Raw genomic sequence first — 12,871 nt, 5'->3', positions numbered from 1 at the left:
TAGAGGCTAGAGTGCAGAAAGATTCCTGGAAGCACAGAGATCAGAAGTAGCATCCTACAAGAGCGTCTGTTTCCACAGAGAGCAAAGATTGAGAAGGAGGTCCATGTGTGTGTGCATGTGTTTGTGTGTGTGTTAATGTGTGTTTGTGTGTGTATGTGTGTGTGTTTATGTGTGTTTGTGTGTGTGTTTGTGTGTGTATGTGTATGTGTTTGTGTGTGTATGTATGTGTATGTGTGTGTTTGTGTGTGTATGTATATGTGTGTGTATGTGTGTTTGTGTGTATGTGTGTGTGTGTATGTGTGTGTGTTTATGTGTGTGTGTGTGTGTGTGTGTGTGTGTGTGTGTGTGTGTGTCTGAGAAAGACTACCATGAGCAGATCTCAGCTCTCTGACATGCCCAAGGAGTAACGGGAGTAGGAGCAGATGTGGGAAAGCCTGTGGGAGAAAGATAGCACTGCCTAGACTCAGTAGAATGTGAAAAGTTTGGGTTATTTGGTTTGTCTGTTTTTGCTTTTGTTTTTACATTTTATTTTATTTGGGGTTTTGGGGGGTGTAGAGCACAGGTATGTGTAGAGGTCAGAGATTAATTGGGTTGGGGATCAATTCTTTCCTTCCACCATGTGAGTTCCAAAGGTGGAGCTCGGGCCCTCAAGTTTGGTAGCAAGTACCTTTACCTACTGAGCCAACCAGTCTGTCTGCCCCTTGAAAAGATATATATATATATATATATATATATATATATATATATATATATATATATATATATATTTTTTTTTTTTTTTTTTTTTTTTTTTAATGCTGTGGTGTTGTCACTTAACTAATACCCGAGTCTTTTCCCTGTTATTTTCTGCCAGGGAAACAGGACACACTGCCTCACCTAGGAAGTGTGCGACATGAGCCAAGGCTTCCTCATACATGTTCACAGCAGCACACCACCTGGGCTCATCATCTGGGCTCTCGCCTCAGCTGCCTGCTGTGGTTCACACCACTTCCCCCAGAGGCTGGGGATACTGTCCTTTTGACGTCCAGGTGGCACCCAAGGCTCCTTGTTAGCACACTGGGTAACATGCTAGGAGCATTCTTCATCCTCTAGGTCCAAAGGGGGGTGACGCTCATTGCTTTCTGCTTTCTCCCTACACCATGGCCTCAGGGTAAGGATACTGCATGGTGCGACACCCCTGCTTGGACACCACCTTGATGCAGACCTGTGAGTCTGAGTCCCAAGATCTAGGGAATGGGTGTACGGTACTTCCTGTCAGGGCTCTCTGGGATGACACGTGTCAAGGGCCTTTCTCTAGCCGGTGAGTCAGTAGTATTAGGTTATCCATGATAACTGTCACTGTTCCTCCCTCTTCCCTCTGCCCAGCTCACACCTTCCTAAGAGACCCCTCTCCTCTGATACACACAATGCACACATTTCACACCCACTCCCTGGCCTCCTCCTCCTTGACTCCCTGGGGATAGATGGGAGGGTGTTGGGCCTCTTTCCTGCACATCCCACCTGCCAAGGAGCTGCCACCGCCTTCCGCTCTATAAATAATAAACCAGAAATGCGAGGAAAAAAAAAAGAAGAAGTCAGAGCAGCAGAGTAAATGCCAAGAATCAGAGGCTCAGTCCTGCCACATCTCCTCAGTCCTGGCCTCTAGAGACAGCCTCGGCCCCTCTGTTCTGGAAATGAAGCATCCCCTCACCCTCCCATCCCTAGCTACCCTGATGACGTTCGCAGCCCCATGGGGCCACTGAAATTCTTCCATTTGTTAACTCAGAGAGAATTCTAAGTGGGCTCTCCTCCCTACTAGGCATACAAGGAGTCTTAAAGGAAGAGGAGGAAGAGACTGGTTAATTGTTTCTCCACCACCTTCCTGAGTTAGGGGATGCTTTTGATCAGTGAAGCAGGGGACTGACTGAGATAGAGCTAGAGACTCCACAGTGGCGTGGCTGAGAGTGGTCCAGGACACACTGCCCTGTTCGGAACCTGCTTTCCAGCTGTGTGACTGGACACGAGCGCTCTCTTCTGTGTCTGTTTCCCCATGTGTGGCATAATTACCATAACACAGCTGTCTCATTAGCAAGGCTTGATGGATGGGGCCAGCAGTCTCACAGTGCTGGTTGTATGACACTCTGAACGTTCTTTGTGTCTACCTGTGTGCCCTGGCTTTAAGGATGGGGCACTGGCCTCAAAGAACCATTTCTTTAGCTCAAAAGCAAGAAACATGACAAGGCACACTGGAGTTCCGAAATCCATGTCTGGGCTGTGGCTTATTCTCTGGCAAGTGTTTAGCAGCAGCCACCATCTTAGCTGAATCAGAGAGTCTGGCCCCCAGACCTCATACCTCATTCCCTGACATTCCAAGGACATGAGGGCATGATCCTTCAGATAACTTCCTCAGATTCTGTAACGAGATGCTGCCTTCTTCTCTGTTAGAATATAACATGGTGAATGAGACCTTAATGAAATTCCTCCTCTAAAAAAAAAAGGGAACTCTATTGCAAGAGCGAGTGGTAATGCAAACGGCACTGCAGACTTCTGAACAGGAGTGGTGCTCGGAAGAGCATTTTACAAGCATTGTGGATAATGCTTAATGGTGCATTAATCAACCTGCCGGCTGCTACAGGCAGCCACAATGAAGCAGGTAACAGGTTCGAAGCCATTTGGCAGAGCTGTGACTCCACCCTCTTTCTCTCCTGCAAGAAAGCATTCAGAATCCAAGTGGGTGGTGCTACAAAAAGAAGCAGATAAATGCGAGGTGTTTATGCTAATTAGTTTAATAGACATCTTTCTATAATGTATACATGCACCGAAACATTCACATTGTGCCCCATAGATACAGACAATGATTGCTTGCCAATTAAAAGTTAAAACAGAGTTCTCAGAACTTATGTGAAAAAGCCCTGGCATTGTGGTACATGTTTTTAATCCCGGTGTAGGAGAAACACAGGCCGGTGGATCTCTGGGATTTGTTGACCAGTCAGTCTAGCTTAGTTGGTGATTTCTGAGTAAAAGTGAGAGACCCTGTCTCAGGTGGGTAAATGGATGGATGGATGGTTCGGTGAGTGGATGGATGGGTGGATGGGTGGTTGGGCCAGTAAGAGAGCCTATATTTAGTGCTACCTTCCACCAAGCCTGAAAACCTGACCTTAATCGTCAACACTCACAGAATAGAAGAGAACTGGCTCCCACAACTTGTCCTCTGCCCTCCACATACACATCCCCAACCCCCCAAAATTAATTAATTCATTAAAAGTAAGTAGCCTCTAAGAAATCTCTCCCTCTCTCTCTCTCTCTCTCTCTCTCTCTCACACACACACACACACACACACACACACACACACCATAACAATCCTTAATGATTTTCAGTAAGAGAATCCCTGTATCCCTGTTCTAGGGAAGGTACTGAGCCTCTCACCAAACAAAGAGGCACATGCGCAGATCAGCCTCTGTTCACACTGAGCAAGTCTGTGTCTTTTCCTACAAGTGACTCTCTCCTAACAGTGTAGGGACCTCAAAGGCCATACAGCCTGACATCCACCCACGAAAACTGTCTCCTCTCAGCGCGCACACACAGCATGGAACAGCAAGCCCCCCAGTCTCCACAGCCATGTGGTACCCACCACCTTCTGAAGCAGCAGCTCAATGAATGACAGGAGGTCCTGGACAGTACACCCTGCTGCCTCCCTTCAAATGTCTCCTGCCAGCCCAGCCTAGGGATTGCCTCTGCAGCTGCTCTGCCAGGGACACCCACAGCCAGGGGTTTCCTGAGCTAAATGGCCTGGGATTCCTTCTCTCACATTCTCCTGAGGTGGTTTCCCCAACCTTTGGTGGAGGCAGAAAACAATGCTAACCCAGCCATTCCAAAGTATGCTGTTCAGTTCTGCCAACTGTCACAGTTCTCTCTCCCAAACCTAAGATCAGGAGGGCTTAGGCGGGTAGCTTGAGGGAGAGTGCTTGCCCAGCATTTGTGAGGCCCTGGGTTCCATCTTCAGCCATAGCAGTAATAATGATAATGATTATTGATCACGACAAAGCTGACAAAGTATTGCATTGCTAGTTTCTTGTATAGAATGTACATCTCTTCCCAAACCTATCTGATAGATTTCCTCGCCTATAGAATAAAGAGAGTAACGGCATTTGCCTTCCAGTGTGCCACCAGGCCCAAATGCCCCCATGTGTCAGGCTGGATTGGGTATAGAAACCAAGTATCTTGAACCCTGAGGGCCGTGGTGGCTTGTTTCACATGGGGAGACAGCCCTTCACAGGGAGGTTTGGGAGGGCCTGAAAAAGCAGGTGGGAATGGAGTCTTGCCTTATCCACTTGGTCCCATAATAGCTTAGGACAGGTAATGACCACTAGGTGGAAGCACAACGCAAGGAATAATGTGAGTATCCCGCCTCCCGACAGTATTCCCCTCCCCGGCGGAGGCACAAAAGCTGCCCCTTCTCCTAACTTCTCAGCTGACCCTTGGCCAGGGAAGACTGCCAAGTACCCTGCTCCCAGAGCCTTTCACCACTTTCTTTCCTGAATGACTGCTGTGTCCCTGCCACATAGGGCACAACTATGAATAAAGCTTGGGATAGGCCTGCGACTCTGTCTGCTCTCTCCTTGGTGCCAACTAGAGAGGGGGCCGTTATCAGCAATAATTACTTTCAAGCATGCATATGGCCCACAAGGGCACAAGAAGGTGAAAATTCCTTCGTAGGAGTAAAACAGTAACTTGATTTTCTTTTTCTTCTGCTTTTTTTCTTTTTTCTTTTTTGAGACAAGGTTTCTGTGTGTATGCCTGTAAGTCACTCTGTAGACCAGGCTGGCCTCTAACTCAGAGATCAGCCTGCCCTCTGGATTAGAGGACACCACTGCTCAGCTCTCCTCCCCCCTCCCAACCCTTTCTTTCCTTTTCCTTTAAATTAGCTTGTTTTTAATGTATAAGTCACAAGTAGGCTAGGACTGTAGCTTAGTATTGATAGAGCACTTTCCGAGCATGGCGGAGTGTGCCCGTGGCCTGGAGCATGGCGGAGTGTGCCCGTGGCCTGGAGCATGGCGGAGGGTACCCGTGGCCTGGAGCATGGCGGAGGGTGCCCGTGGCCTGGAGCATGGCGGAGGGTACCCGTGGCCTGGAGCATGGCGGAGGGTACCCGTGGCCTGGAGCATGGCGGAGGGTACCCGTGGCCTGGAGCATGGCGGAGGGTACCCGTGGCCTGGAGCATGGCGGAGGGTACCCGTGGCCTGGAGCATGGCGGAGGGTACCCGTGGCCTGGAGCATGGCGGAGGGTACCCGTGGCCTGGAGCATGGCGGAGTGTGCCCGTGGCCTGGAGCATGGCGGAGGGTACCCGTGGCCTGGAGCATGGCGGAGTGTGCCCGTGGCCTGGAGCATGGCGGAGTGTGCCCGTGGCCTGGAGCATGGCGGAGGGTGCCCGTGGCCTGGAGCATGGCGGAGGGTGCCCGTGGCCTGGAGCATGGCGGAGGGTGCCCGTGGCCTGGAGCATGGCGGAGGGTACCCGTGGCCTGGAGCATGGCGGAGGGTGCCCGTGGCCTGGAGCATGGCGGAGGGTACCCGTGGCCTGGAGCATGGCGGAGGGTACCCGTGGCCTGGAGCATGGCGGAGTGTGCCCGTGGCCTGGAGCATGGCGGAGGGTACCCGTGGCCTGGAGCATGGCGGAGGGTGCCCGTGGCCTGGAGCATGGCGGGGGGTGCCCGTGGCCTGGAGCATGGCGGAGGGTGCCCGTGGCCTGGAGCATGGCGGAGGGTGCCCGTGGCCTGGAGCATGGTGGAGGGTACCCGTGGCCTGGAGCATGGTGGAGGGTACCCGTGGCCTGGTTCTGAGAAGCTGTAGATGGTGGATGGAGGGCTCACTGGCCAGCCAGTCTAGCTAGTCACTGAGCACCAGGTTCAGAAAAAAAAAATTAAAAAATAAGGTGGACAGACAGTGCTGGAGTTGGAGTGTCTCAGTATCAACTGCTGATGCCAGGCATGGTAGCACAGGCCTTTAATTCTAGCACCTGAGAGGCAGAGGCATGTGGATCTCTGTGAGGTCAAGGCCAGTCTGTCCTACAAAATGAGTTCCAGTCCCGCCAGGCTACATAGTGAGATTCTGTTTCAAAAAGAAAAAAAAAAAAAATCAACGTCTGGCCTTCCCCACATGACGCATGCTGGCATGTTAAGGGTTTTCGTAGGAGGACAATTAGGGAAAGAAACCCAGAGTGAGCCTTGGAGGCAATTACGAAGACTCACCCAGCTAACCAAGGATTCATCCTGGTTTCTGACCCCAGCACATCTCCCTGCCAAGGACACCCATGTGACTCTGCTGTTGGCAGGAAGGAGCACGTCCCCAGCCCCTGTCTCCTGAGCCTGTGGACTCTTTTCTCTGTAATCCTGCAGGTGGGTTTTCTTGCACGAGAAGGCCTACCAAGTGCGGGACACTGCCATTGAGTCCTCAGTAGTAACAAAGGTGAAAGGCTTCGGACGCTATGCCAACAGAGTCATGGACGTGTCGGATTATGTGACCCCACCCCAGGTACAGTGCCCTAACCTAGGGACATGTGCATGCTCACATCTGGGGAGAATGGGGACAGAGGGGCGGGTGTCCTGAACCAGTAGCCACAGCACTGTTGGAGGAACAAGAACTTGCCTTCCAAAACGCAGCATTGGACATGAAGAAACTGGCCTCCCCACTCCCCCCCCCACCCTCCCTCCAACCCTCCAACCCTGTCATGCTGGGCTTTAGTGGAGAACAATACAGAAAGAAAGAGGGGCCACCAGGTGGCTACAAAGAGTTAGTTTGGATGCCAGCTGTGTCCCCTGTTAGCCCTGCCACCTTGGCCAAATCAGTCAGACTATGGCTTCTTCTTCTGTCGAGTGGAACTCACTTCCCCATCCCACAGATCGGGACTAGTCTGTTTCTCTCTCCCTTCTCCCAAGGGCACCTCTGTCTTTGTCATCATCACCAAAATGATTGTTACTGAAAATCAGATGCAAGGATTCTGTGCCGAGGTGAGTGGAGCCGGCCAGGGGAGCGGAGTGAACAGGGAGGCGGCCCATAGTCCAGCCTTGGAGCTGTGACTGGCCCCTGCCACCCACTAGAGACCACAGCATGGGAACTTGTGGGAGGGAATGGGGACTAATGTGCTAACCAGGGCTGCGGGAAGGTCCTTCATACACCTGTGACCCTGTCCTTCCGTCCTCCACAGAATGAGGAGAAGTATCGCTGTGTGTCCGACAGCCAGTGTGGGCCTGAGCGCTTCCCGGGTGGGGGTGAGTGCAGACCTTTCCTTCCCTACTCCCAAACTCCAAGCCTTCATGGGACTCTAAAGGGCAGTGAATTCTCCTTGGGGGTCACCCATTGCAGGAAAGGGGTCCAGCATACTCTGGAATTCTGCCAACGGCTCAGAGGTTTGCTCAGACCCAGCTGGGGCTATGGAGGAGGCATGGTTCCTGCCCGAGGAGTTCAGTCTAGGTACTGCAGTGGTATGGTTGAGTAGCAGGTGGTATTAAGGAAACACAAAGGACTGTGGGAGCCCCCAGGGGGAGGGAGCCAGGTTGCCTCTGTAAGGTGGTTCCAAAGCCATCCTGGAACTGGCCTGAAGATGAGAACGTCTTGGCAAGATGGAGTGAGCTTCCTGAATGGTATTCCAGGCAGAAGGAATAGCTCAGACTCAGAAGCAAGGAAGAAGGGTCCTGGGTTGTTGAGGACACACACAGCAAATTTAGCTTCCCTCGCTCACCCGCCAGGGTCCCTGGTGAGGAGGGGGGATGGAAGTGGCAAGGGGCAGAATGCCCCCGGTCACGCAGCTCCACCCTCCAGGGATGCTCACCGGTCGCTGCGTGAACTACAGCTCTGCCCTCCGCACCTGTGAGATCCAGGGCTGGTGCCCTACTGAGGTGGACACCGTGGAGATGTAAGGCCCCGCGTATCCCCAAGCTTATGGAGGGTTTTGTGTGTCCCCAACTAGTGTTCTTTCCTGGAACAGGGATGTGATTTCAGGAGGCCATCTCCCCCTGCCCTGCCTCTGCCCCTCACCCTCGCCTTTCAAGAGGCACCCGTTAAGAAAGATTCCTGACAAAGGCCCCCTGTCTCCCCGCTTCTGGAGAACTGAAGGCCCGTTCTCACCCGCAGGCCTATCATGATGGAGGCTGAGAACTTCACGATTTTCATCAAGAACAGCATTCGTTTCCCTCTCTTCAACTTCGAGAAGTGAGTCCTGGGTTCCGCCCTCACACAGCCTGCCACGGAGCTCTCCCCTGTTCTGTTTACTCATCCCCCTGCAGCACCTATCCTTCCATAGGCCTTGACCCCCCAAGTTTCAGGAAGCCAGTTTCTCCTCCAGTCTTCCTGTCCTGGAGCTCTAAACCCACAGCGGAGCAGGAGAAAGACAACGTGGCCTGCTGCGGACACCGAGGCCTCTTGCAGTTGGAGTCTGGAGTGTCTGTCAAGCCCTAAGTTGGAGGGGTTTTTGTCTCAGTTTGCTCCCACTTCAGTGACTCATACATTCAACAAACTACCTGGTGGCCATGATCCTGTAAGGCAGCCTGCCAGGCACCACAGAGAGGCACCGAGTAATCAGGAGATGCTGGTCACCGGGAGGTTCAGCCTGGTAGTTTGGAGACACTGGCCACGGACAGTCATAACCCTGCTGTGAGACGGCACGTGACGGGGTTTATAGAACCATGCAGGAAAAGAGAAGGGATAAACAAGGAGTGACCGAGAGAAGGTGCAGGTGGATGCCCCACCCGAATGTGGAAGACCTGAAGCATCCAGAAGACTGGAGAACACTTAGGCATTACTGTCTTTAATTCTGGACCTAACCTCCCTCCTCTTTCCTCCCCAGGGGAAACCTCCTGCCCAACCTGACGGCCAAGGACATAAAGACCTGCCGCTTCCACCCGGAAAAGGCCCCGTTTTGCCCCATCTTGCGGGTAGGGGATGTAGTTAAGTTTGCTGGGCAAGATTTTGCCAAGCTTGCTCGCACGGTGAGATCCTGTCATTTCTCAATTACTAGCCCCGCCCCCAACGCTCACCCCCTCCCACCCCCGCAGCCCCCCCACTCTCTCCAACCCCCAGGCCCCCCCACCCCCCACCCCGGTCCCCGCCAACCACCACCACCTACCTACCTGGAAAGTTCAGCCCAACCATAGATTCTAGGGAAACCCACTGGGGTGCTGGGCAGGAGTGGCTGCAAGACAGTGCCACCTGGTGGAAGCATGCCAGACCTGCAGATCCCTGGATCCCCTCTTATCCCGAATCCATCTACCCACCCCCTGCAATCTTGCCTCTACTTCCCCAAACCTCAGTTTCTTATTCCCATCATTCCATTTCACCCAAGAAGAGGCCTTTCGCCTCTGAAAAGCGCCACACCACAGGAAGGCTGTCTGCAGCAGCGTTCTCTCCCCTGTGTTGTATCCTGGGGACTTTGAGGCTCCGCGTGGTCTTCCCCTAAGGACACCCCCCTCCCTACCAGTTACTTTCTTTCCTCCCTGCTGCCACCTCCCACCTAGAGAAGGGAAAGAAACCATGAACTACACATCCTCGGCCCTGCCTGAGCGCAGGGCTCATGTCTGGCCCTTTCTTCAGGGTGGAGTTCTGGGCATTAAGATCGGCTGGGTGTGCGACCTGGACAAGGCCTGGGACCAGTGCATCCCCAAGTACTCTTTCACTCGTCTGGATGGAGTTTCTGAGAAAAGCAGTGTTTCCCCTGGCTACAACTTCAGGTAAACCCCGCTGTCTGAGCAGGGACAGAGGCCACAGGCAGTTTCGAAGTTTATCTCAGAAATGCGCGTTTGGAAGGAAATTCCCCACGTCCCTCTTCTGGTCCCCGTTAGGTTTCAGTTTGAGCTTGGGAAGGACTGTCTGGTAGCCTAGCCGGTCCTGCTGTGCTGTGGCACGTGGATTCCTGACGTTAAAAGGGATCCAATCAAGAAATCTACTGAGGTCGGTCGTTAGGGCAAGCTCTTCTTGAGTACTCTGTTCTGTAATTCTCTGGCTGGTATTAGCTGTCATGAATCTATAATGTATCTCATTCATGTCCAGAGAGCCCCCTTCCCTGTCCTGTGCCTGATTTTTAAGGCTCTGACTCCCACAAAGTAAGCACTGTGTCTGGCATTGTTTCTTTTTCCGAAATAGTAACTTGGCATTTCTTTCCAAAACCGGGAAATCCCATGATTTACAGACAGCAACTGTACAGCAACCAGTTCTGTAGGGCTTTTCTGGTTGGGGTGTGTGTGGGGTGGGGGGGTGGAATAACTTTTGAATATCATCTAATTCATATTCCAAATGGCTTTCAGGCTTAAAAGATTTTTACTTTGGGGCCTTTTTCCACTAGGAAAAGGGAAAAGAAAGGAAATTCAGGGTGAACTGTTTGGAATAGCTGGGGCCTTGAACAAGTCCTTGACCTCTTCCCTGTTAATGTCCCATCTGTGAAATGCTTGTTCGCCTGTGGGTCCTGCTGTTCAGTATAAATTGCTTTGCTTTTTGGTTTTGATTATTGTTTCTCTCTGTCTCTCTGTCTCTCTCTCTCTCTCTCTCTCTCTCTCTCTCTCTCTCGTTCTCTCTGTGTGTGTGTGTGTGTACACACGTGGGTACCTGCCATGGCATATGTACATACGTACCGAAGTTAAAGGACAAACTTGGCTTGCTCTTTGCCTAGTCTGAGGCCTGCTTATTCCTCACTGTATGTCAGGATAGCTGATGACTCTCCTGCCTCCTCCCCAACACCTGGCAGGGTACACTGGGATTAGAGATGCCTGTGCTGTTGCAGCTGGCTCTTACAGATGTTCTGGGGGTGAACTCGTCACCAGGCTTACACACTGAGTACTATTGCCAAATAAGCTATCTCCCTCGTCCTTCCCTTAACTTCTGAAAATCCCAAAACTGCTGGAAGGACCCTAACTAAGCATACAATGTTATATGCTTCAAAAGCTAACAAGACAAAATAGGCAGTGATGGGGCAGAATAAGTAGAAGAATATATTTTTTTACATATTTGAAGAAGTACTACTCGAGCCCCCATTTGCTATAGTAGTCTCCAGTTTAATGCTACATGATATATGTATTGTAATTTTTCTTGCTCATGTGACAGACTACCAAGCAAATGCAGTTTAACACAGGAAGGACTTCTTCGGGTGTACAGTTTGAGGGTACGGTCTGCCATGGTGGGAAAGTCATGGCAGCATGAGCATAGGGTGGCAGGTCACATTGCATCCTCACTCAGGAAGCCAGGACAGACGCTGCACTCACTTTCTGCTCTCCGCTGATTTGAGGCTCTGCCTGTGGGATGGCACAACCCCGTTCAGGGTGGGTCTTCCCACCTAAGCTCGACACTCCCGCGCTCATGGCTAGGTCTCCAGGTCATTCTAAGTCCTGACAGGTGGAAAATGAAGGCTGACTACACCATAAATCTTCATTTTGTCAACTTGACACCAGGCATATGGCTTTTAAACCACAGCGTCCCACCCCTGATCCCTGTTCGTTTTATAATGCAAAGTACATTTAGTCCATCTCTAAAAGTCACCAGTATCTCAACAGCTCCAAAACTTCAGAAGCATAATAGATACTTGGGAAATCTCCTAACCATGAGCCCCTTTAAAATCAAGGCTACCAAAAAGAAAAATCAAGGCTACAAGTCATATATTGAGTTCTTCAACAACTATAGCTGCTTTCTCTACAACTGCTTTGTCCTCATCTTTAGACTTGCATATGCTCCTTTCTCCGGACACTGCACGCTTCATGCTTTTCTACTGTACTTGCTGCTCTCTTTTACTGTAGACCTGGCACCAAGGTGGTCCACTAAGCTCTTCATAGATCGTTTTATGGTTTATTTAGTCTGGAGCCTCAAACTCTTTACATCGGTCCTGCAAACTAGTCCCAAAGACCTACAAACCCACGTGATTGTCTTCATCGCCACAGGGACCCTGCTCCTGGTACAATTTTTTCTTGCATTAATTACTTTTCTAATTTATGTGGCAAATTGCCCAACAAAGGAAGGAAGGGTTTATTTTGGCTCATGGCTTAAAGGCATCATTCATAATGACAAGAAGGCATGGCAGCAGGGGTGTGAGGTGTCAGGTCAGGAAGTAGAGAGAGGTGACTACTGGGTCCATTTGCTTTCTTATTTTTACGTGGTGGGTACCCCAGGCTATGTAATGGTTGGCCTTTACTCCTCGGTTAAATGTCTTTGGAAAAGTCCCCAAAGACTTGCGTGTAAGTTGATCTCCTCAGTGTTTTTAATCTAATCAAGTTGACAATCACAATAGCCCACTTTCTTTTTCACCTTACTTTGCAATTTTAAATAATAATGGCCCATTCCATTAAGCTTTACATTTGATAGTTTAAAAAATATATGTGTGTGTGCTCTCTGGAAAGAAGAATTTTTAAAAATTGAAATTGCTTTCATAATCAACTCCAGAGTTTTAAAAACCATAGGAAACAACACATATTTTAAAGTAGGTTAAAAATACTGTTTGGCTCACTGGAAGAAATTGGCATATTTATTCAGTCAGTTCATCACACTGAGATCAATACAAAGGATATTTGTATGGCGGCTTAAAAATAGTGATATATTTTAATAAAATTCTCAATCTAAAATTCAAGTTTTCATACATATCCCTCCCCTTTGGCCATTAGAATGTCTTCAGTCCTCCAAATGACCCATTTGGCAGGGACGCTTTTGAGGACCACGACCACCACGAAGACCCCAACTGCCGCTGTTATGCAGATTAGAACAGGACCTTCCATTTGCAGCGGGACCGCTTTGGCGTTCTAGATCTCCAGCTGATTATGGGGTGACTGTGCCTACCTAGGCACAGCAGGGCCTGAGATACACTTAGTCCTGGAGTCGCTCTGGTGGAGTGTGTGGATGCAGCTCAGTCGGGAGAGAGTGTGTCT

The 12,871-nt window shown here is 50.6% G+C and overlaps 1 protein-coding gene across 2 annotated transcripts in view; it reads left to right on the top strand.

The window, feature by feature from the left end:
• The window catches only part of P2RX3 (purinergic receptor P2X 3), a 35,663-nt gene that overhangs the window by 3,304 nt on the left and 19,488 nt on the right, over nucleotides 1-12,871 (top strand). The window contains exons 2-8 of one of the 2 annotated variants that reach the window (XM_084800296.1): nucleotides 6,374-6,509; nucleotides 6,914-6,985; nucleotides 7,183-7,240; nucleotides 7,797-7,890; nucleotides 8,109-8,186; nucleotides 8,821-8,962; nucleotides 9,564-9,700. In XM_084800296.1, coding sequence (XP_084656422.1) covers nucleotides 6,374-6,509; nucleotides 6,914-6,985; nucleotides 7,183-7,240; nucleotides 7,797-7,890; nucleotides 8,109-8,186; nucleotides 8,821-8,962; nucleotides 9,564-9,700 — 717 coding nt within the window. Of the gene's footprint in view, nucleotides 1-6,373; nucleotides 6,510-6,913; nucleotides 6,986-7,182; nucleotides 7,247-7,796; nucleotides 7,891-8,108; nucleotides 8,187-8,820; nucleotides 8,963-9,563; nucleotides 9,701-12,871 lie in introns of both variants that reach the window. The other variant, XM_084800295.1, reaches the window with a different exon arrangement.

Source organism: Acomys minous (assembly GCF_964271855.1).
Source record: "Acomys minous genome assembly, chromosome: 10".
NCBI classification, from domain to species: Eukaryota; Metazoa; Chordata; class Mammalia; order Rodentia; family Muridae; genus Acomys; species Acomys minous.
The sequence above is the reverse complement of the archived record's forward strand: the minus strand, read 5'-3'. Positions and strand labels throughout refer to the sequence as shown.